This window comes from Hemibagrus wyckioides, linkage group LG09 (genome assembly GCF_019097595.1).
Source record: "Hemibagrus wyckioides isolate EC202008001 linkage group LG09, SWU_Hwy_1.0, whole genome shotgun sequence".
Lineage (NCBI taxonomy): Eukaryota > Metazoa > Chordata > Actinopteri > Siluriformes > Bagridae > Hemibagrus > Hemibagrus wyckioides.
This window is the reverse complement of record NC_080718.1, coordinates 15,057,717-15,083,731: the sequence shown is the minus strand read 5'-3', so window position 1 is coordinate 15,083,731 and position 26,015 is coordinate 15,057,717. Positions and strand designations below refer to the sequence as shown.

Sequence of the window (26,015 nt, the reverse complement as noted above, 5' to 3'; positions counted from 1 at the left end):
GAAAAGTATCTCCACATATTACAAAGCATCCACTGGAGCAGGAAATAGTGTTACAGTATATGACATCACTTTTTTTTAACCACTGATTTACAAGTATTAAAAAGAAAGAAGTAGCACAAGAACTGATATTTGTATTATATCTTGCAACAAAAAACCCCGCTCAAACTTACAGTATATGAGCGATGTCTATGAGAACCGCTGAGGGGTGTTTAAAGGTGAGAGGAAAGGTTGAAACAGGACATTATAGAGCATTCTGTGCAGTGTATTCTAAAAATTAATCATTCCCCAAACAATACGGACACTAAAACAATTTCCCACAGCAAGCCATCTTTAATCCCCTAACTACCCGCACCATGTGGACAAACAGACTCTAAGCGTGTAAGTCATTCAGTAATTTCTTCCACCATCATTATTGCAGCAAAGTCATTAGGCATCCGTGGTTCTGAATTATACACAGTTGTATAGACTGTATTAATTTTGAACATATGGTAATAGGCAAATGCTGATCCTCTCCTTGCTTGGCGACTGCTATTAGGAAGTGCCTGTGGAGATGGAGAAATGTAATATGGATGTAATACTGACTTCCAGTGTGGCAGACACAATCTTGGGCCTCCAGGCAAAGAGAAATTAGAGTAATTGTATAATACTGTAAAATAACTGTATTTCCCTTTATTCTGAACCGAATAATCAGAGTAAAAGACGTCTTTATTAAATATCTGTTAAGGCGTATTACTGCATGTATCTCAAATGAAGCATTGGTCATGCTGAGGGTGGCCATGTATCAGCAGTGTCTCGGTGTGTGATATGACACCGGGCATGGCTTACCATTAGGTTAAGGCAAACATTTTGAATGTGCTAATAAGCCTTGCTAACAGAAATGAAGATTGGTATATATCAAACGTAAAGAACTTAAACATTTCAAATAGTCTGAAATCACTCACACATGCAACATTAACAGGACCTGATTTAAAAAGCTGATAGAGAAGCTATGATGTGAAGAGCAGAGTTACATCCATATGGTGAAGGCCCCTAGAAAAACAAATACACAGTGAGACAGGTGGGCTCTGGAGCGCAGCCAGCTGTGAAATCAGATGCTGTACTCAGGTCCAGCCTGATCTTGGCAGGTGTGTACCATCGCATGTGTGGAAGAGAGAGGCCTGGGCGAATAAGCAGCAGGGAGGATGGGTGGAGTCCCTTTTAGACCACATGGCTGATTGTGTTATGTAATGAAGTTCTCAGGAAGGTGTGGAAAATGCTGAGTGATAGTTGTTTACTGATTAAATATCCATTGATTCATAGGATTTTTATAAAAATGGTTACTATTCATTGTTGTTCAGTTTACGTGTTCAAAATAGACTGTGAATCATCTAATAGCAGTTCTTCACCAAACAGCACAGATTACCACAGCTCAGCAACAAATGGGAACTCGGGTCTGTCAATATCCTGGCTGAGTGCACGTCACATTTCCACTGCATAAACATACCAGTGAAAGTAGGTGAAGTGGTGACTTGATAGTATTAGCGAGTAATAAGATAGTAGACAGCAGACATAGTATAAAGTAGGAAAAAAGCTCAAATCTAAAAATATAAACTATCATCTCATCTAATCTTAAACTGTGCATGGAGCTTGGGTTACTGTCTGCATGAAGCTTTACATGTTTTTCCTGTGTCCATGTGGCTTTTCTCTGGTTCTCAAGTTCTCTGGTTTCCTTCCACTGTCCAAGAATATGCAGATAAGCAGCTTGGCTATGCTAAATTGCAGCTAGATAGGAATGTGTGTGTGCATAATGCCTTGCCATTGACTGTTGTCCCATCCAGAGTTAATTCTTCTGCCCACTGTTGCTGGGATTGGCTTCACTGCTCTACTGCTTACTGAAAAGCATCACTTAATGAAAATGAGTAAATGAACAAAAACGTTCACTCAGTTAATTTGTGATAAGAAAACATTACTGTGGGTAAATAAATAAAAATGAATTTTAAACCTACTTAAACGGTTCGCCTCATAAATGAGCCGGGGAAAGGACTTTTGAAAAGAGTGAGAAACTTCACACATCATTAGTCTACTACTGAAAACTCTTGTGCCTAAAGAAGCAATTCTAGCCAGAGACATTCATCAGGACATCTATCTGATTGTGTTTGCTCTTTCAATGGCCCTCAATACATTTATCTCCACCAGTACTGTACATCCCGGTTCAACTCACAGGGTACCAGGACTAGAAGACTAACCAAATTCAGCACAGGTATTTAAGAATACCTGAATGGCATGGCGTTCTTGGTAGTGTAAATGATCTACATAAATGAGAGTTGCTGCTTATTTATTAGGTAAATTGTCTATCAGAAACTTTAGAATGCTTTAGGAAAAATATATCTTCAGAAGACTTAAAATTTGTATTAATAAAATCTAAATTATTATTTTAATGAGTAGAAAATATTTCTCATGAACTAGAAGTTCAAAGCTCTCAAATAACTATATATTCCCTACAAGTTTGAAAGCAACATTCAACAATTACCATTATTATTGAGGCCGGCCTACCTCAAAGTCTCATCAAGCACCAGTGTGGAAACATAATACGACATTCAATTTGGCTATCAACCATGTAGTTAAGAAAAGTGTTTCAGTAATTGACAAATCAAAGGGAGGCCAAGTGATGGGTTTGAGACGCGGGTAACTCAGTTTTTGAAAGGAAATGGCTTCGAAACCCATCAGTATACACAGACATCCACCCCATTTGACTTGGAACATCAAAGACTCATGATGCTGTGGATCTTCCAATTCATTTGAATAATTGAAATAATAACTGGGTTCATGCGGTGTTTGTTAGTTACTCCATATATTTGTTTAACTCACATTCTCAGCCAGAGATTCTATATAAACTTAAATGCAATGCTTTTCTTAAAATATTGCTAATTAAAATTGAAGAAATTAGCACACTATTGCAAAACACTTTTTGGACAATGGCACCTTAATGTATCTTACTGACTCACGTTATTTAAATAACACAATTTATATGCACATCCCCAACTTTAAGATGACAAAGTGCATATAGGCGCAGTGGAATGAAGTGGCGCAAGTTGCCAGGGTGGCAGTGTGGGGACAGGCCTGCCCAGTAGTGCTCTTGCTGGGTGTGGTATGCCATTTCAGCTCTCCCACCAGGCATAGAGTGTATACCTGAAGACCCTAATGCCAATCCAGAAGGGCATCCCAGACTGTGCCGGAAGCTCTGATGCCCCAAAATGTCTCCCCCTCCCAGCCCTGGCATCTCACGCTTGCCAGTTCCAGCTCTCAGCCCAGCAGATGAGCAAGAGGCCAAAACCACAAACCATTAAAACCTATTATACAATCAGTTGAAAATATAGATTATATACTGACAAATAAGAGCAACGAGGGCTTTTGCACTGGAATGTGTGGCACCAATGTAATCTGTTCTGCATCTTTGTGTGCAAGTGTGTGGGTGTCTGTGTGTGTGTGTGTGTATCCCCTATCAGCTGCAGGGATGTAAGGAGGTGGAAGCCCAGGATATGGGTAATGACTTTTTAGTCTCTTAATCCAAAATTGGATCTAAATCCTTTCTGGATTAAGAGCAGGAGTTGCATTTTACAAGTGGCCTCAGGGCAAATCTTTGGTCAGCTTGGTTTACAAACTCTACTGAAGCGGCTCCTCTGACCTCAGGCAAGTCATACAATATTTACGTCATTAAGGAAGTCCTGAACAGCAAAGAAATGTATTAATATGTGCAGATGCAAACATGCAAACATAGTTTGGTAGGATTTCTCAGCTTTTTAACGTTTTAAATAAAAGAATATTGTACATGAACTGACGCTGCAGTTTTTGTTTACCTGGTGTTGGCTATAAATATTAGAAATGCATTGATACTGGTAATGGCATCAGATATCAGTCCTCATATTTCTTAGAAAAACAATAGAGATGGCAGTAGAGATGGCACGAATCCGTATCCAGTATCAATATTTAACCAACAGTGGATGTGACAAATGGTAATGAGTGGAATAAGATTTGGAAAATCTTTGGAAAAATTTTTTGTTACACTGCTTTTGTTAGGATTTATTTTATTATATTTATAAAAATGGATAAATTAGATTATTAGGACATATGTTTTTATATTTATAAATTGCAGTAACAATGCAAGTAGGTTTGCGTGAAAGATTTTAACTATAAAACATGAAAAAAAAAACAAATTTTAAAGTTTTTAAAGAGAATAATACACAATGGGTATCAGTATCAGTAAATACAAAGGTTTCAGTATTGTTCTATTGAACAGGATGAAACAAAATGAGAGCAATCTGCATCTATTTCAGGATATCTGATGGCAATCAAAATCAAAAAGCAGACTGCAAAGTGTACTATAGCATCTTACCACTATACAAGCAACCCTAACTCAAACATATACATCTCAGCATGAGGAGTTCACTGCTAGCACACAAATGACTCTAGAAGAAACACTGGCTAGGCAAAATCTAATGTCTGCAGTCAGTGCTTGAGGGGTGAAAATAACAACGAAAATAAAAACAATTTATATAGAGCTGTACAGAAGAACTTTTCTAACATGGAACAAAACCCACCAGTAATACTTTATGCTATAAAGAATGAGCCTGGCAGCAGGTATAAATGAGCAGGCATGCAAACAATTTTATACAGAACATTTCAAACATAAAACAGAGCTAAATATCATGTTCCGTGATTTATTAATAATAATAATAATAATAATAATAATAATAATAATAATAATAATAATAATAATAATAATAATAATAATAATAATAATAATTCTATATCAGTATTAACGAGAAACAAAATAAAATGCATTCACACAAGGTCTGATAAAATTGTGTTGATGCATCCCTAATGAATAACATGCAGAAGCACTGCCCCTTTCTATTCCTGTTTTCATTGCATAAAGGCTTGATCAGACAGAATCTGTATTATAGTACTGTATTATACTCACAGGTGAGAGGTTCCTACCTGCAGACAGTGTAGCAGAGCGCCCCGCTAGCCATGGCCCCCAGCACAGCACACAGCACATTGATGGCATGTGCAGGAGAAGTGGCAGGAACCAGACGGAGGGCCAGTGAGGCCAACATGGTGAAGAGAGGATATCCAGGGGGATGGGCCACCTGAGAGAAGACAACATTCAGAAAACTGACATACTGCAACAAAAAAAAAAAGAAGCACAGGATGAATGTGACCTGACCCCCCCCCCCTCTTATCCTCTTCCTGCTCTCTACTCAAGGACAGTCTCTGTTTTATTAGTTACAGCTACTCAGCATCAATCTCACAGACACATACACACAGACACATACACATCTCCTCCTGATAACCCTCCAAAGCCCTGATCTGCTGTCTCGTTGCATTCCCAGCAATTAGGCACTAAGTCCCCTCAGGAGCGATAAGGGCTGAGCTATTAAATGCTGCCGCTCTCCTACTGGCCTGATAACACACAGAGGCATGGCAGAGACACACAGTACACTCTACAGTAAGGGGATGTCTGAGAGATGAGAGAATGAGAGCACAAGAGCTCTGTATGAAGATACACAATCCTTAAGAAAAATGACAGAGTATGACTTAGCATGTGTGCTGACCAAAAAAAATATATGCGTTTGATTAAAGCATTATGTACACAGAAAGAAAATGTTGTCTATATATTGTTATACACCATAATCACACATTGTCTCGCAACGTATGTATTAAAGCAAAGTGGGGTTTAAAAAAAATGGAGCATGCCAGTTACACTATTAACACACACCCACAGAAAACACTGGAATTTGGTCAGACTGCTAATGGAGCATAAACAAATGTGTTCTGCTGTGTTTTTGTTTTTGCATTATTGCTGCTGGAATATGAATACTGCAAAGACCTTGAGGTAATTATTGACAAATGATATATTGTGGGAAAGGGAGAAAAAAAAGAAATAACATGGCACACTGTGGGATGGAGAGAAGAGAATGAAAGAGAGTGTGAGAGAAACAGAGGGCACGGAAAGGACAGAAGAAACAGAGACAGTATGGCAAACAGATGGTAGGGTCAGGAAGGGCACCCTGCAGTGCCAACAAGGTGATCATGAGGTGGAAATAGAGGGGTGTGTGTGTGTGTGTGTGGTGATATCATTCAGGCATGCGTGTTAGCAGAGTGTATGGTGAGGAAGGTGGAAAGGGAAGCAGAATTGTGCCTGTGTGTGTGTGGTACACTGCAGAAGTGTAGAACACACAGGTCGAGAGCTGGGATGGAGTGTGGCGGGCATGCCTCAGGGAGCTTAAAGGAGTAGATCCAGTGCTCGAGGGAGGAGGGGTAGGGTACAGCCAGCGGCCTACTGCCCGGAGAGAGCGCTCCAGCCCGAGGCCACACGGACAGAGGGAGCGAGGGATTACTGGCATACTGACACTGCCACAGCCTCCCTAAAAGGATCACGGCAGCGTAATAAACTTTATTAAATAATAAAACTTATTATAACTGTTAACCCGATTTGGTTCATTCTTCGCGGCTTACACAAGCACACACATGCATGCACAAAAAGCAGAGAGGTTGAGAATAATGAGCCTTATACTATACATAAGGCAAAGCCTACAAAAGCCATTGCCTTACCATTCTGTCTAATTGGATTTAAAGAACGGGGTAGCAAATTATTGCATTCTCTACTCCTAACTTAGAAAAAGAAGAACATAAAAAGGGGATGAAGAAGAAGAAAAAAAAACCTGTAGCCTGCAAAGTAAATTAATCAACCATTTTTTTTCTCCCCACATACTTAATTAAACTTCCTTAATGCTTCTAAGAGTTAATGAGTGAATTGATTAAACAATAACGGCTAATGCTTACCCCCAGCTCACAAGCAGCGGTGATCAACTCTCCTGTGGTAGAAATAACAGAGAGGGAAATTAATGTAAACCCAATAATTATTATTAAGAGACAAGTCAGCTCCCGAAAGTTTTCCCAAATCAAATACTTGCACTGGGGTTTTGCATTAATTTGCCCGGATCAAAACCTGCAAATCTTCCCAGTGTGACACTTCATAAGCGACACGCTCATTCTCTTCCATCGCGTGACGCTCCCCTGATCCCCAGGCAGGCACTGGCATGCACGCGTGCGCACACGCAAACACATTCAGTCTCTCCACCGTCCCCATTCGCAGACAGAATGCAGTCATATTCAAACACACTCTATACACAAGCCTCCTCACTCATCCAATAATGTATACACCATCCCACATCCATTCCCTTCCACAGGTCTTTATGCAATGCCACACAAAGTACACACACCACAACAACTGATATTTTAAAGCCTTTAACATCCTCAACCGTACGTCTGAGTGTACTTTCCTTTTTCTCAAGCCTTCTTTTTTTTCCTGATTCTCTATAAAAGACACACAAGCAAACATCACAGACTCAAACAGGACAAATGAACAATACATAAACTGAAACAATGAGGCTGAGATGCAAAGACAAATGAACTTGTCAGTAGTTTATAACTAACACCAAACTCTGCCATCTACTGGCCAGAACAGGAAGTGATTTCGGGAAATGGGTGCTTGGATATTGCACACGTATTCCAATGAACCTCAAGCACTGTGTTTGAATCAGCTACTGATCACCAGTGCAGAGCAGGTGAAGAAATTTTGCAGTCATTCGTTAAAGGCTTGACTATGAACCTGAACATGTACACTGTGTCAGTGAACTAAATCCAAGCTTAACCTAGCATAGAAATGCAAATATGAAAAAATCTAAATAGAAATGAACTGCTAAGACTCTTCAGCAAACTGAAATTTCAAAAAAAAAATGCTTGTAAGGAAGACAATGTCAAACAAAATACAATTTCTTAACAAACATTTTAATTAATCAAATGCGTTTTCTTTCATTTATTTTCTTGAGCCACCTCCACATGGTCTTATAGATATCTTAAGAAATTTTAATTTCCAATGTAAATGCAATAAAATGTAAGAGTTTTTCAGTACATAAAACTATATTAAAAATACTTTATATACTTACGTTTAATCTACATCAAGAAAAAAAAACCCAACTTAATTTTTCCGACATAGTAAATCAATAAATTTCCCAGACATATGTGTGTTAATGCTAGCCTCAATTCCACACAATGCTCTGCCTTCTGCAAGTAAGGCTGTATGATACGTCAAATCTTCACAAAATATACGCAATCACACAAGGAAAAGAATTCGAATAGATCTCTAATAACCTTAAATGAGTACGACTGTGTAAATAAAACTAGGTTATTTATTTAATTTATGACAAAAGAAGACTTTTTGATGACCCAAGGACGCCATGGCTATTTGCAAATAGAGGGAAATTCAAAATATGGTAAAAATCAGAGAAATGCTGGCTGACGCAACAGACTAACCAGTGGAAAATCCTATAAACTGTGTTTGCTGATGCAACCGTAAATGTTCAGTGAATTGCTGAAATTCCGAAATTGGCACTTCCAACATTTCAGTGAAGCATGGCTGTTTTGCTGTCATGTTGGAGCTCCTCTATCTGTGATTGCAGGCTCCTGACTCTTCAGTGCTGGAATTTTCTTTGCTTTCACTGTTTGATTTAGCACACCCATGAGCTCATATAGACCAAATCACACATGGTGAGGTCAGGCCCACAACATCTCCAAGGACATGGCTCTCTCTTTAATCAAATTTTGTTTTATACGAAGGCATATATAGTTATCTCCCATTATTATTCATGCCATTCTGGGTTCAAGCAAAAAGGTGTGCCAGCTAGTGAAGAGCAAGTTAGGGGGAATACAGTGAAAGAGGAGCAGCAGCAGAAGTTGCCAAGTGCCTCTTTGATAGTAGAGCACTGGGCATCCAAAGCAGTCTTTCTACCCCTTAATCTCCATCAATTCCACACTCAAATTCCTAGACAACAGTAGTCCCTTGGGGAACTCGCTTAGCCTCTCCAGGGTGCAGCACACCTAAATGGATTAGGGGTGCGAGACGGAAACCTGGAAATATTCTGCTGAGCATTCATTGGACTCTATCACACCCATGTCCTGCACTGTTTCTGTGCACCATGCTCAGGGATTGGGTTTTTCCACTCTAAAATGCCAGTGTGGACTGGAACCAGAGAGGAAGTTACCAGAACAGAAATCTGGATAGTGCAATGCCCCCACCCCCCCTGTTTAAAGGCACATATTTTAGACACATTTCTCTATTTACCTTGTAAGCCAGAAATTTGCCATATCACAAAAATATGGTGAAAATCCCCACAAACAGCTATGCTGTATTGCCAAAAGGATTTGGAAAACGTCATACACGTGTCATTTTTGAACCAAACCATTCCTAATTTAGCCCCCCTACCCCCTAGGATGTGTTTCATCCACAAGCACATTAGTGAGGTTAGATACAGGTGCACCACGAGAAGGCCTGGTGTACCATCCATGCTCACTTTGTTAACAGGAATTGTGATGATTAAACATATTTGGTGCTTTAGTCCCAGTAAAGGGAAATCTTACTGACATCATACAAGGACATTGAGACACTTGTGTGTTTTCAACGCCACAGTCAGAGCTTTGTTCAGCCAGGTGTCAGCTAGGGAACCTCAAGGGACCAGTTTATTCTGTAGGTTATGTGTTATGTGATACAGCAGAATGAGGACTATTACTCCATAGAACTGCTACTTGATCAGACAGTTGCAGTGAGAGATAACTGGCTGTGGTTACTGAAAAACAAGCTCTGTTTGAACGGGAAATAGAAACAAGAAAGCATACATTACCTAGCTCATTAAAATAAAAAGTTGCAGCTGAGGAGAAAAAGGTTATGAGAGGCTATGAAAGCTCTGTGCTGCTTGAGGCCAGACATGCAGGCTGAATGTACAAGCTTTCCCCTAATATTTACATTTACGGCAGATACCCTTATCCAGAGTGACTTATAATTAATCACAATTAAGGGCATTGCTCAAGGGCTCAAGAGTTGGGATTCGAACTCACAACCATCCCATCAGTAGTCCAATATCTTAATCACTAAGCTGCCACATCCCTAGACTGTATTTTTTCTCCAATATTATACTTATTGATTGATTAAACATCACGTTCTCCACCCTGGTTCTAGAGTACCCCCTGTCCTGCCCATTCTTGCATTTTAAACGCTCCCAAAACATCAGATTCTAGTAATCAGCTAATTAACAGTCCATCCTAAAATAAAGTAGGTGTGACAGAGCCAGTGTTGCTAACTTAGTGAATGCATAGACCCCTTCGGGGACTTTTTTTTTGCCTAGTGACCCAGCAACCAATCTGAGCTGTCCTGCATGCAGAGATCTGTCTGGTTATACAAGTCAGGGCAGCAGGTGCAGTCAACTTACCACTATTGCATAAAGCCTGACTCTGCATTCTCTGTAACAGCCGCTGTTGCTGTCACTTAAGGGCATGAACTGTCCAGAAATGGTTGTAAACTAAATGTCTAGCCTACAACCAATGACTATATATAGGTGGATATTTTTAGGGATTTAAAAGTAAAGCCAAAATGTCTCTGAGCCCCACTAGTGGCTGACTATAGTACAATTCTTACCCTTCCCTATTCGGAACTCTTAATGCTTCAGCGTATCAAGACATTTTGAACAATTTCATGCCCACAACTTTGTGGGAACAGTTTGGAGATGACCCCTTCCTGTTCCAATATGACTGCACACCAGTGCACAAAGCAAGGTCCATAAAAGACATGGATGAGTGAGTTTGGTGTGGTGGAACTGCACAGAGTCCTGACCTCAACTCAAGAGAACATCTTTGGAATGAATTAGAATGGAGACTGTGAGCCAGACCTTCTCGTCCAGCATCAGTGTCTGACCTCACAAATGCACTTCTAGAGGAATGGTTAAAAATTCCCATAAACACACTCCTAAACCTTGTGGAAAGCCTTCCCAGAAGAGTTGAAGCTGTTATAGCTGCAAAGGGCAAGACGTCCCAGTTTTGGACTGGCTCACAGTCTCCGCTCTAATTCATCCCAAAGGTGTTCTACCGGGTTGAGGTCAGGACTTCAAAAAATGTCCAAAATATCTTGGTATGCTGAATCATTAAGAGTTTATTTCACTGGAACTAAGGGTCCAAACCCAACCCCTGAAAAACAACACCTAATTTGGAGGGGTGTGTCCCAAAATGTTTTGGCAATATGGTGTATCTTAAAAGACGTTGCTGATGAGGTGACTGACATTTTGCGTCATGACAGTCTCGTGTCCTGAACTTACACCAACTCTCTAACAGACCTGAAGCCTGAAGCTTATGACAGTTCTGTGCATCATCAGCTGGAATCTCTTTGCAGTTTTTGCAGTGAGTAAAAAACAAACACACACAGAGAGAGAGAGAGAGAGAGAGAGAGAGAGAGAGAGAGAGAAGTGGAGCTGATTGGCTCCGTGTGATCTAAACAAAGGCACGCGCAGCAGATTACCTGAGTCTCCACCAGCGACAGCGCGCGGGACCCGGGGCAGGTACAGCGCGAGAACACATGCTACCGTCGCTCCTGTTAAAGTCCAGCACGTCCTCTTCGCATTCATTTCCAACCACCTAACCAAGTGCTCCTCGTTTGCACTGCGTGTACGTGTATGGACTTAATGGCCTGGCTGGGGTTGTTTCGGTAAACGTTGTCTCCTTGGTTCCCGCGTCCCTGCCGGTTCCGGAGAATTCGGTATCCATGTCAGTGCGCATGTGCGAAAAATCATGACGTCTTCTCGCACCGAGCTGTTATTATATGGTCACTCCTCGAGTGTTTGTAGCGTTATTATTTTCTGTTAATTAAAATAAAGTCAATTTCGCGCTGCTTATAAAATTATAAAAGCTTGTAACTATATCACGTTTTAAAATATGTAATGTTTTGTAGCCATAAGTATTATTGCACCATCGTCTAAACACTTGATAACTCTAAGGTAAAAAAAAAAAAAAAAAAAAAGATATTCAGCAAAATTGAACTATTAAAAGTATCATAACATGTACAACCTAGAAAGAAAAATCATAAAGACTCCATATTTAGTGCAATTATATATATATTTTTTAATAATTCTCAGCTTTTCCTTACTGATAAAGATTAAGATTCCCAACCAGTGCGCCACTGTTAAGACATTTCAAAATAAAAGTCACGTATTTCAACGTCACAGTACACGAATTAATAAATCCAAGTCAGTTATATGTTGAAGAAAACACAAGACAAAATGCAGTTCATGTGTAAACTTTAACAAGTTTGTGAAAAGGATTGATTTAAAATGCCTATATTTTGTATTACTGGTGTTTTGAAAATGGGTATGGCTTTAAAAACATATGACTGAGACTCTTTATGTAAGTCCTATGTTGAAGAAAACACTTGTCTCAATATAATTATGTGTAACTAGCCATGCAAAACCTTTTATGAATTAATACATATGAATTATATCAAGGATTTATTCTATTTTGCATATAGAAGATTGGTCTGTTTAGTGGTCTTATATACACACATTCATGCAGTTATCTAATCAGCCAATTGCATGACAGCAGTGCAGTGTATAAAATCATCCAGAACTCAGATACCCTACTGTATGATTGTGGTCATACAGAGGTCAATGTTTGAGGCATATTCACCACTTCAGGTTCCACTTCTGTCAGTAAGAACAGAAAGTTGAGGCAGTGGGCACAGACTCACCTAAACTGGACAGTTGAAGACAGGGAAAATGTAGCCTGATCGGATGAGACTTGCAGATGGCAGGTTCGGAATTTGGCTGCAAGAGCATCAATCCATGGACCCAGCCTGCTTTGGATCAGCAGTCCAGGTTGGTGTAGGTGGTGTAATGGTGTGTGGAATATTTTCTTGGCATGCTTTGGGCCTGTTAATAAATAATTGCTTGAATGCTAAAGTTTTGAAAGCACAGGGAGACCTTACCCAGTGTTAGGATAGTGAGATAGTGTGTATGGATATGTGTTATCACTATAAGCGTATCAATGTGTTATTAGTGTGTTATAAGTGTGCCTATATGTTATTACTATGTTATAACCTAGCCGAGTTGTCATCACTTTGTAATAAGCGTATCAATGTGTTATTACTGTGTTATAAGTGTGCCTATATGTTATTACTATGTTATCCATTCAATTCAATTCACACTTTATTTATATACCACGTAGAACCTAGGTGCTGAACAAAGAGCAAAGTTGCAAATTATAGTAATAAAATTAGAGATAACATAACAGTAGAAAATAAAAAAGAAAACACTAAAAATCAGGAGACAGGAGACTAAGCAGACCCTCTAATACAAAACAAATGCTTTGGTGAATAAATATGTCTTTAGCTTAGCTTTGAAGGTCGAGAAATTCCTTTCAGAAGTAAGATCAGGAGGGAGGGAATTCCAAAGCTTTGGAGCTGCCACTGAGAAAGCACGGTCGCCCCACGATTTATATCTTGTTCTGGGCACTTGGAGCAGTACATGATTAGAAGAAGAAGTGTGCAGTTGGATAAATTTGTTTACATAGGTTGGAGCCATACCAGACAGAGGTTTAAAAACAAATATCAAGATTTTATATTGAATTCTGTAAGGTACCAGAAGCCAGTGGAGAGAAGGACCGGGGTGATGTGTGCATACTTATTGGTACCGGTTAAAAGCCGTGCTGCAGCGTTCTGAACCAGCTGTAGGCGATGAAGAGAAGACTGAGTAATGCCTAAATAAAGAGCGTTACAGTAATCCAATCTTGAACTTATTAAAGCATGAATGGCTTTTTCCATGTGTTTCATCTAAACTAATGGTTTCACCTTTGATAATAGACGGTGTTGAAAGAAGCTTGTTTCGACAACTGAGGTTACTTGCTTAGCAAAATGCAAATTGTTGTCAAATATGACGCCTAGGTTGCGAACCTTGTTTTTAAAATCAAGACCTAAGGTTAAAATTAGGCTGCTACTGTGAACCAAATAATATGCATTCACACCTATTCTCATTAAGACATTATTACTAGCCAGCCAATGTTTAATGTCAAATAAACAGCTGGACAATATGGCTTTAAGCGAATATGGTTTTAAAGGAACATATAGTTGGATGTCATCAGCAGAGAAGTAAAATGAAATATATTACCCAGAGGTAGCATATATAGGGAGAACAACACCATGCCAAGTATCGATCCCTGTGGTACACCATAGAGTTGCAGGATGCTCGAAGATGATATGTCACCCTATCTCACAGAAAAACTCTTGTTTAACATGCAAGACATGAACCAATCAAGCACTGTACCCCGGATTCCAACCAGGTTATTTAGCCTAGAAATCTTGTGGTCTATGGTGTCGAAGGCTGCGGTGAGGTCTGAGAGGATCAACACAACTTGGCAGCCACTATCTCTTGCTAGTATTATATCATTGTGAATCTTTAATAGGGCAGACTCAGTGCTGTGACGTGTTCTAAAACCAGATCTCCAGAATTTAATTTTTTATAGTTGATAAAATATAAGCTTCCCTAATATTTAAGAGAGGAAGGGTTAAGGAAAGTGAAATAGGTCTGAAATTAGCTAGAACAGAAGGGTCAAGATGGGGGTTTTTTAAGAGTGGAGTGACAACAGCATGTTTAAAAGCATCAGGCACATAACCTAACCTAAGACAATCATTTAAAAAAGGCTACAAGGTCCAGGACCCATGCAACAAAAAAACTCTTTAGTAGTCTGGTCGGTACTACATCTAGAGGGTATGATGTCGGCCTGACATGAGTGGAGAGAGAAACCGGATCGAAAGTTTCAAAAACAGCTGTGCACAGAGGAGCCTTGGCACTCTCAGGGACCTGTCCTATAAGGCCCTGTGTCACTGATGCTATTTTGTCAACGTAATATTTCATAAATGTTTCACAGCAATCCCTGGAATTCATGACAGTACTAGTTAGTTGAGTGTGAATTACAGAACTTATTACATCGAAAAGCACTTGTTGGTGGTGACAGTTGATCATTGTTGACAAATACTCAGATTTTTTACGGCATCCTGGTACTGTGCCAAAGAATTTCGAAGCATTTCTAGAGAGATGTGGAGCCTGTCCTTTCTCCATTTACATTCTGCTTTCCTGCAGTGTCTCCTTAGGGTACGAATATTGTCATTCATCCATGGGTGTGATGATCTTTTTGTCTTTAATTTCATGGGTGCATTTTGTCCAGAATGGACAATTTTGTCCAGAATGTTAGAGTTTGTGATTAAATAATATGGCCGTATTGAGCAGGTAGAGTCGACATGCTGGGTGAAGAGTGAGAAATGACATCGGACAGAACTGGGAAATGGTCCGAAAAGCATAAATCACCCACATCCCTGATAGTGGGAAGGAGGCCTAATGAAATCACTAAGTCCAAGGTGTGTCCCATTACATGTTTTGGCACTTAAACTGACTGAGTATGGTTAAAAGAGTCCAGTAAATTATTAAAATCAACAGAAAAGCTATTATTCGGACAGCATACATGAATATTAAAATCCCCACAGATAAGCAGTTTATCATATTTAATTAGATAGAAAATCAGGAATATTTAGGCGGCCAGTAAACAAGAGCAAGAAGCATAGTTCCAGAATTATTAACAGGAACTAATAGCTCAAAGCTCAAATATTTATCAAAATATATAGTTCTGCAATTAGCAGTATTTTTGTGAATTAAGGCCAGACCTCCACCACGTCCTGTAGTTCGTGGAGCATTAATAACCGGCAGTTTGGAGGCAAAAGTTCAGAGTAGGCACTGTTATCCCCTGGCTTAATCCAGGTCTCGATGAGTAAAAGAAAATCAAGATCATGGGAAATGAAATAGTCATTTAACATAAAAGATTTATTTCCAATAGATATGGCATTAATAAGAGCTATCTTGCTTGTAGTGTGGGTTACAGGATACGGCGTGCCCCAGGGACCGAAGCAACTCATGGTTGCTGCACCACTTTCGTAGCCGTGGCGGTCGAAGTAGCGTGTCCGAGTCACTCAGCACAGGCTGAAGCCACCAATAACCACAGTCTAGGGATCGGGGGTGAATGAATTTCGCACACCGTGTCAATCCACCTGAAAGCTGTGTTTGGGGGCAGAGTAATGAGGACAATCTCAGGTAAGATTTTAGTCTTACCAATACTCCTCCTTGCTTGCCTCGGCGGTGATGTCGTCTCCTCCTTAGATCAGCTGGGGGAAGACGCAAGAGGTAACTGGCAGGTCCGCGAACAGTGGCGGCGGTGTTCCTGGAAAAATACGCTATGGTAGAGTGAATGGATGAATAAAAAGAAAAAGAAGTGTAAGAAGCAGCGACACAAGGAAAAACGGACACAGGTATAGACGGCAGGCTTAATGCAGTGGCTCCATCTTGGCCTTCATATATTCATATAACCTAGCCAAGTTGTTATTACTTTATAACAGGCATTTAAATGACTTATTACTGTGTTATAAACACAGTATATGTGTTATTACTATGTTATAACCAAGCCAAGTTGTTATTACTTTGTAACAAGCGTTTAAATGTGTTTTTACTGCGTTATAAACACTATTGTGTTATTACTCAGTTATAAGCATGCCCATATGTTATTACTGTTATAACCAAGCCAAGTGTTATAAGCATGTTTATATGTTATTACTACGTTAGAGCCAAGCAAAGTTGTTACTTTGTAATAAGCATTTAAATGTGTTATTGTGTTATAAACACTATTATGAGGTAATACTATGTTATCAACATTTAGATGTGTTATTACTGGGTTTTAACAATATTATGTTATTATGCTATTGTATACTATTAAGTTATTACTGTTATAAGCGTGCCTACGGTATGTGTTATAACCAACTATGATATGAACACACTTGTGTTATTATTGTGTCACAAGAATAAGAACTTATTCTTGTGTTATTATCTTATGTGCTATAACTCTTATAAGCACTTGTATGGAACAGTATTTTGCCTTAAGCATACATAAGTACTTGTATTTCTTTTATGCCAATGTGTTATACTGTGTTACAAGTATGCAAATATATTATGTTCTTAGCATGTGAACATATTATAAATGTGTTATAAGAATGAACTCTTTTTTTATTTTGTTATATGCACTCTTGCATTGATATGGTGCCTTTAGCACTGTTATATGGTATTACCATGTTATAAATACTTGTTTTTGTTTTACTGGTATTTTATAAGCATGCTAATGAGTTATTACTGTGTTATAAGCACCTTATATGCTGTTAATGTGTTGTGTGTACATGTTATATCTTTGTTTTAATTATGCCAAGTTGTTATTACAGTATTAAAAGCATGCAGATGCGTTACGTTATTTTTGTTACACATAAGTTGTTACTGTGTTATAAACATGCAGATGTGTTATTACTGTGTTTTTTGACATGTTTTGACAGTTTTAAAAGCATGACAATATGTTATTACTGGGTTGTAGGCATACCAATGTGTCATTATTGTGTTATAAGCACCCTTTTGTGTTATGTTTGATCAGCTCCTCAGTCGAGTATTACTATGTTAAAAGCACCCTTTTGTGTTCTTGTTATAAGCATGCCAACTTATTATTGGGTTGTAAGCATACAGATGTGTTATCACTGTTTTATATTCAACTGTGTCATTCCTCTGTTATATCTCACAGGGCTTATTACTGTATTATAAGCATATTGTTACATACAAGATAAAAATATTTTACAGTATTTTTTTCCTGTTATTAATCTATTTTAATAGTTACTCGTGTATTGTTTTCCTTCTAAAAAATCTTCTAAAATCTACAACTATGGTCTGTTAGCATCCAACCAATTGGCCACTTTTTATTTGTGGTTTCAAAATGGTAAATGAACCCCATACGCTGTTCCTGAAAGCTCAAACTCTCCATAACTAATAGATAAACTTTCTTTTCTGTGATCTTCTACAGCTCTACTAACAGCATTTGAGTGTGCAGAGCACTTTCTGTCATTACAAAATAAAAAAAAAGAGGTCAGCTGTTTAGCAGCTCGACTGAGCAATGTGAAATTTCAATGGTGAATTCATCCCTGTTACCAGGACACAGCAACACAGTGCTCCAGAGCAGCCCACAGTTAAATGGGTGGCCTTTCTTTATCTTTAAGTTTGCTATGCTGTTTGTCTGTTTACAATTTATTAGCAATACTTTAGTGCATCTAAAATTAGGAATTGGGAATATCCTCTTATCTGGGATATTGATAAGTCTGAGGATTTCCTAACTGTATTTAAATTCTCCTCACTGAAAACTAAATGGGAAAGGCCATTGGCTGGCTTCACCTACATCCATAAGTGGCAAACAGTTAATGCTTATTCAGCTATGCTAATATTCTTCTTGCAGGTGGATAGTGTTTGGGGACTCTTCAGTGCCACACCTATGGGTTTCCTTCACAAAAATGTCACTCTATATTGATTGGTAATCCCACTCTATTTTAAACAAGTCTGATCCTCACATTAACCGAGAGCTGGGAGTGGTAGCAGTGTGTCAGCACCTCAGAGTTTCTAATCCTCCTCTCTCTTCTTCTTAATACCACGCACACAGTCTAATCAGTGTTTAAGCCTCCACTTATCCTAACATAAGACATACACTCTTCTCTACTTCACTCACTCCTCTTCCATCACGCACTGTTTCCACACTCACTTATAGAAAGACAAAGATTTTTTATTAGATCATTTGATTACTTAGATCTCATCAATCATCATTTACTTACTGCTAATATATATTTTTTTGTAGTTTATGCATGAAAACTGTGCCTTATTGTATACTATAGTTTAAAGAGCTAAATGTCAACCAGGCCATTACAGATTAAGATAAGATTTATGCAAGCTAATTTATATGTTGTTACAGTATTATTACTGACAGGAGAACAGCAGGTAGCATTGCCATCTTGAATCTTCATTCTTTGGTTACGATTATCCCTAATAGCGAATAACTGTTTGAGCACAATTTACTTGTGTATATAGACTACAGTGCATTTTTTAGAGTTACCTGTGATAGGTGGTTGAGTCGATAATATACAGTCACCCAGTATACAGTCTAGCAACACATTTTGAGCAATTTCAGACATACATTTGATATAGCAGATCTAATTCTCATCACCGGGGAGGTGAACACAGATGAGCTCATTTCATTAAGAAGGGTTGACAAATTTCAGTCCAGAAACATCTCAAAAGCTATACCCTACTCCTCCAGTGAATATTCAGCAATATCAATGCTAACCCAAAGGACTACGGTTGCAATTTTTTATTGACCACAATAATTGGTGGCAGCGATCTCAATTACATTTCCAACCCCTATTTAATTGAGCTACAAAGTAAGGAAAAACCATGGACACCTCCATATCCGTCTTCTGTTAGCAACAACCAGATAATTGTAATGAACAATGTGTGTTTGTTAATAAACTAATATGACATAATAAAAAGGTATTTATAACAAAGCAGACCTGACTGTATGTCCAAATCCGTGCTCATTGAACAGCAATCATTCGAGCAGAGATATATACGTCATCTGTATCAGTGTCATGCAGATGCAAATATATAATTCTTTATACCCTAATGTGGGTCGCATTTAGACTGTTCTTATCATTCTTAGGTGCTTGAAATAATTCCACATTCAGGGTATTAAAAAATATGCATATTTTAAAACAAAGGAGTGTTACTCTTGCAATATCTAGGCCTTTTCCAAAAGCACCATCACCATATGCCCTCTTGTTAAACTTAGATCATCACAGGCTAAGCTCATCATTGATTTGTGAACTATAAAGTCACCCTCATTTTTTATCTGTATGGTGCAAGAACAGAAGAATACAAACTGGGCTAGATGCATAAATAACCCAGATAAGGAGATACATGTTGGTCAAAAAGGCCTGTTTACCTCTTTGTTGTTTGTAAAGCAATCTGCAATTAAAACCATTAAAGATTAGGATGATTGTAATCAATATTTTGCAGCTTTGCTTTGGTGCAAGTGCAGCAGTAAAAACAAGGCCCAGCTGGAATTGCCTTGAGCAGAAAACCTAATGGAGACCAATTAAAATAAGAGGATTCAATTTGGCTAACACAACAGGAATCTAATGATAATATGTTCTCTAGATTGAACTCCATCATGTTTGTTATGCCATTTGGAGAAGCAACGTGAAACAGAGAAGATTGGCACTGAAAGTCCTTAGTAATAATTTCTGTTGATCTCCACGCATTGTACCTTCCTGGATACTGCCCTTGAGAGAACTTGATTGATTAGCAATACTCAGGAGAAATGCAATAAAATTATATGGATGAACGGGTTTTCTGCTAAAATAATCTATCTAAGCAGATACAGTAATCTCTTAGGAGTGAATTCTTCACAGCTCAATGAAATGTAAAAGCAGATGCAAAAGGACAAATAACTATATATTACAGAGTTAATACAGAGTGATTAATTAAATGTTGATTAGTTTAAGTAACTGGATTGTGCTCACAGAGCTTATGCTCCATTTTTCGCTCATTTCATGCTCTGTTCCTCCCTCTCTGTGAAGTTTTGAGCCTTTTCATCGTTCTAAAACTTCTGTGCAAATAATTCAGCAACAAATAGGCAGAAACAATATACTTATATGTGTCTCTATAGAGAATTGATGCGTCTTTTGCGCAGGTGAGTGCGGTGTGGAACAGCAGGTTCACTATGTTGCAGTTCTCTGAACCTCAGAACTGAAGGCAGACATAATTAATGGCACATTTTCAGCAGCAAACAGTGACTAATTGTGCCAGACAGATATAGTGAGGAATTAATGACATGCATACAGCACTCTCCACACTCCCCCACTGCTCCAATTTACTGCGAGATTAAAGACGACTGCCAAGTTTACTAAATGAAGAGCACGGGGGGAACGCAAAGACTGTGTGTGAGAGTGTGTGTGTGTGTGTGTGTGTCTGTGTGTTTGGTGTGATGGCAGAAGGGAGTTTCACTATCTCTCATTCACAGGCGATGATCTGCGTTATCGTGTTCTTGCTCTCGTGCCGGGTGAAGGAGGTAAACAGCGCGAGCTCCATTTGGATCACAGCTTCCCGTCACCTGTAATGAAACAACTTCCGCTGGAGGACACAGAGAGACAAAGGGGCTCAAAGACAAACTTAATTCTTATACTGCTGTATTAGCAGCATGTAGTAATAACAGGTACACTATTTGGACATTTACTCTTAAGCATGGAAGCATGCACTAGCATACTATGTTGGTGTCTATTAGAATCTGCAGTGGAGGTTCTTCTCCATAGATTTTGAAGGGGCTAGCAACATTAATGACAACATGTTCAAACAAACAAAACAAGAAGCTTTCACACATTACTTATTAATATCCAATTTAGAACAGTTTTAGATGTTCCCATTTGGAACAGTTTTAGATGTACCTTTGTGTACCTTTCAGCAAAATTACCAGCCCACAGCTACATCTCTTCCCAGATGTACAACAACATCTGAAAAACCACACAATAGATAGATAGATAGATAGATAGATAGATAGATAGATAGATAGATAGATAGATAGATAGATAGATAGATAGATAGACAAAGAAATGATCAGTCTGTAATTTTAATGGTAGGTGTATTTGAACAGTGAGAGGCAGAATAACAACAAAAAAATCCAGAAAAACGCATTTCAGAAAAGTTCTACATTGATTTGCATTTTAATGAGTGAAATAAGTATTTGATCCCCTATCAATCAGAAAAATTTCTGGCTCCCAGGTGTCTTTTATACAGGTAAGGAGCTGAGATTACAGTAGGAGCACTCTCGGGGAGTGCTCTTAATCTCAGCTCGTTAACTGTATGAAAGACACCCTGTCCACAGAAGGAAGCAATCAATCAGATTCCAAACTGTCCATCATGGCCAAGACCAAAGAGCTGTCCATGGATGTCAGGGACAAGATTGTAGACCTACACAAGGCTGGAATGAACTACAAGACCATCGCCAAGCAGCTTGGTGAGAAGGTGACAACAGTTGGTGCGATTATTCCCAAATGGAAGAAACACAAAAGGACAATCTTCCTCAGTCTGGGGCTCCATGCAAGATCTCACCTCATGGAGTTTCAATGATCATGAGAACGGCGAGGAATCAGCCCAGAATTACACTGGAGGATTTTGTCAACGATCTCAAGGCAGCTGAGACCAAAGTTACAATTGGTAACACACTACGCCGTGAAAGACTGAAATCCAGTAGCGCCCACAAGGTCCCCCTGCTAAAGAAAGCACATGTACAGGCTCATCTGAAGTTTGCCAATGAACATCTGAATGATTCAGAGGAGAACTGGGTGAAAGTGTTGTGGTCAAATGAGACCAAAATCCAGCTCTTTGGCATCAACTCAACTCGCCATGTTTGGAGGAGGAGGAATGCTGCCTATGACCCCAAGTACACCATCCCCAGGTGAGAGGACAACCACACCGCATCAAAGGGACGATGGACGGGGCCATGTACCGTTAAATCTTGGATGAGAACCTCCTTCCCTCAGCCAGGGCATTGAAAATGGGTCGTGGATTGATATTCCAGCCTGACAACGACCCAAAACACACGGCCAAGGCAACAAAGGAGTGGTTCAAAAAGAAGCACATTAAGGTCCTGTAGTGGCCTAGCCAGTCTCCAGACCTTAATCCCATAGAAAATCTGTGGAGGGAGCTGAAGGGTCAGCCACAAAACCTTAATGACTTGGAGAGGATCTGCAAAGAGGAATGGACCCAAATTCCTTGAGATGTGAGGTGTGTGCAAACCTGGTGGCCAACTACAAGTGGTCCAACAAGGGTTTGCCACCAAGAACTAAGTCATGTTTTGCAAAGGGGTCAAATACTTATTTCACTCAATAAAATGCAAATCAATGTAGAACTTTTTTGAAATGTGTTTTTCTGGATTTTTTTGTTGTTATTCTGTCTCTCACTGTTCAGATAAACCTACCATTAAAATTACAGACTGATCATTTCTTTGTCAGTGGGCAAACGTACAAAAACAGCAGGGGATCAAATCATTTTTTCCTTCACTGTAGATAGATAGATAGAAACTAGCCCCAACATTTGGACTTTGGTAAATGCAACCGGCTCTCTTATTCTTTGCAGTATATCTTATAACAGAAATATTTCTGTAGAAAATAAGCTCAGACACTGTCTGCACGTATACTTTACCATTTTGTAGAAAGCAATTACATTTCATTCTATTTTTTTGGAAATTATTATTATTTGATAATTATTTCATTATATAATAAGATATCGACAATCTCAGTATATTTTAAATTAGCACCGTATGGCAACCCAACCACTTGGTCTCGTCAGTCATATTGTTCACACAGCATGGCCAAAAGGGGATGGAAGAATCCTGCCTCATGTATGCGTAATGACACTTGTTGCAGGCCCTAACTCAGTGGAGATTAAACGGAGCAGTCCATATGTTGCACTGTGATCTTAAGCAAACCAACAGAAAATAAGCTCAATATTTGTCAAGTTTTAGATTGTTTGTCACTCTAAATGTATTTAACTGAATTCAAAATGCTTGGATTTATTAACCAGGACTTTATAGTGGTTAATATTTGTTAAAAGGCTTCCCCTATGTCAAAAATCTGACCTATCTTAAAATGTTGAAATACAGTACAGTAATAGATCTTCCCCTATAGAAAGTTCCTTATATAGAATATATATGCAGGTTAAAGATATTTGGCAGGATAATCAAATTAGCTAGCTTTGTAGGTATGTAAACGCTTGCAAGCATACACAATTTCTACATACAATCCAACAGACAGTATGATAGACAGATTTCTACATACTATCCCTTAGCTACTACCAAATGTGAAGATGGTATAAAGATAGAGCCAAATGATTAATGTCTGAAGATGGGATCACAGGTTAAAGAAACAATTGTTTCTTTAAAATAATAGTTAGGAAAGTCTAAAATTCAACATAAATCTTTATTTGATTTGACATAATCTTGTGGTAAAAACTGCAAGTGGTCAAAATTTTGAGATGCTAAGTCAAAAATGTGACACACTGCAGTTGCTGTTGGTTTGGACATGTTATAAAACCAGCTCTAACTTTGATATGTATACAGTATATGCCTCCGCTGAGGCTTCCTTCCTTCCGTCACTTTACCAGGGTGGTGCAGCTCACCCAAACTAAGGGAAACTCAAGGCTTGACTCATCTTAAACTATTACATGTGAATGTCCAAGTGAAGTAATGAAGTATATAAAGTGAAAGATGTGAGTCAGAACATTGACATATTTATAGAGTGGGATGTAACTGAATATGAAAACATTATTCAGAGTGAAAAAGTAAGGCGTCCTAAATGAATAGACAGGAACACTATGCGGAGTATTTGATTTTCTTTAGAAAGCTTGCCAGAAAGCATCACTATAGATGTGGATCCTGCAGGACAAAACGAAAAGATTTCAGAAGCTGGTGGGGATGGTTGCCAGGTGTCAGCAAAATTCCCTATCCCAGTTACAATTCAAACGCTGCAGAAAGAGATTTGAAACTAGCCCAGGCATATAAAAGGTAGTTGCCTGTTTCTGCTTTTTCCCGTTGTGATTTCACGGGAAACAGGTTAACTGTAGTGCACTTTTCTGTGTAGCTGATATTTGCAATATTTGCCCATTCTAAACAGAAACTGACAACCCTGAAGCTGTCACAGAAGCTCAAAATTAGATTTAATGTGATACTAATAGGAGATAATCTGTCCCTTTTTTAACTTCATTGGTTTGATTCAGTAGCTAAGCACCGCCTAAGTAAAATCACTACTGCCCTATACAATTAGTGCAATGTTCTTAAGTATTTTCTGTAGATTGCAGACAGAAGTAGGAGTGTGGTGCTATTTAGAAATCATCTACACCACTGATCTTGCCATATAAATACATTTAATAAATATACCTTCATGGCCTCCTGGTGGTCCAGCGGCAGGATCCCGCGTCTCTCAATGCCGGTCCCAAGCCCGGATAAAAAATGGTAGGGTTGTGACAGGAAGGGCATCCGGTATAAAACGTGCCAAATCATGTGAATCAAATGATCCGCTAAAAACACAACGGACCCTGCCATTGTGTGGGACAAACGCTAGGATAAAAAAATAAATAGATAAATAAATATATCAATTACACATGATTTAAATAATATGCTAATAATATAGGATTAGTTCATCTTACTTTGTAAAACCCTTTATTCTCTTACTATCAAGCTCCAGGACCTCATTGTCTATATCTGTTTAGTCTGACTGTATTATACCAAGTGCAATTTAAAATGATCTCTCTTTTTCTTTATTCATAGGATCTAGCTGGCTAATAGCTTTCAAACAGAAATGGAATGAAAATAAAGCATTATCCAATTGATTAATCCTGGTTCTCACCATAACAACTGACCTAACATAACTCCAACATCTTCATCAAATATGCAGATGATACCACAGTTGTTGGCCAAATCAGCAACAACGATGAATCAGCCTACAGGGAGAAGATCCAAAGCCTGCCAGCATGGTGTTCCATGAACAACCTCACCCTCAACGCCACAAAGACCAAAGAGCTCATCGACTTCCGGAAATCTAACAGCAGCAGACACTCCCCTATTTACATCGACGGGTCTGAAGTAGAGAGTGTCTCCAGCTGTACCTGTACTTTGCAATGAAAGATATCTATCTATCTATCTATCTATCTATCTATCTATCTATCTATCTATCTATCTATCTATCTATCTATCATACTTACAATACAATTCACAAACCATTTTAAGACACACAAGAGTCGAGTAATGATCACATCAACCATCAGACGGAGAGAAAATGGGATCTCAGTGATTTTGACCGTGGCGTGATTGCTGGTGCCAGACAGACTGGTTTTATAACTGCTGATCTTGTGGATTTTCACAAACAACAGTCTCTAGAGAATGGTGCAATAAAGAAAAACACATCCATTGAGCAGCAGTTCTGTGGATTGAAATGCCTTGTAGATGAGAAAGGTCAAAAGAGAATTGCCAGACTGCTTCCAGCTGACAGAAAGGCTACAATAACTCGAATAATCATTATGTGCAATTATGATGAGCAGAAAATCATCTCAGAGTACAGTTTCCACTTCTGTCAGCCAATAACAGAAATCTGAAGCTGCAGTGGGCACAGGCTCATCAAAATTGGGCAGCTGAAGACTGGAAAAACGTAATCAGGT

The 26,015-nt window shown here is 38.9% G+C and overlaps 1 protein-coding gene across 1 annotated transcript in view; it reads right to left on the bottom strand.

Moving 5' to 3' along the window:
• The window catches only part of tmem260 (transmembrane protein 260), a 28,524-nt gene extending 16,770 nt beyond the window's left edge, over positions 1 to 11,754 (bottom strand). Inside the window, exons 1-3 of the mRNA XM_058398343.1 lie at positions 11,387 to 11,754; positions 6,826 to 6,857; positions 4,978 to 5,129 (exon numbers count right to left, since the gene is read on the bottom strand). Of these exons, the coding sequence (XP_058254326.1) occupies positions 4,978 to 5,129; positions 6,826 to 6,857; positions 11,387 to 11,492 (290 nt within the window). The 5' untranslated portion in view covers positions 11,493 to 11,754. The remainder of the gene's footprint in view (positions 1 to 4,977; positions 5,130 to 6,825; positions 6,858 to 11,386) is intronic.
• Positions 11,755 to 26,015: the final 14,261 nt, after the last annotated feature.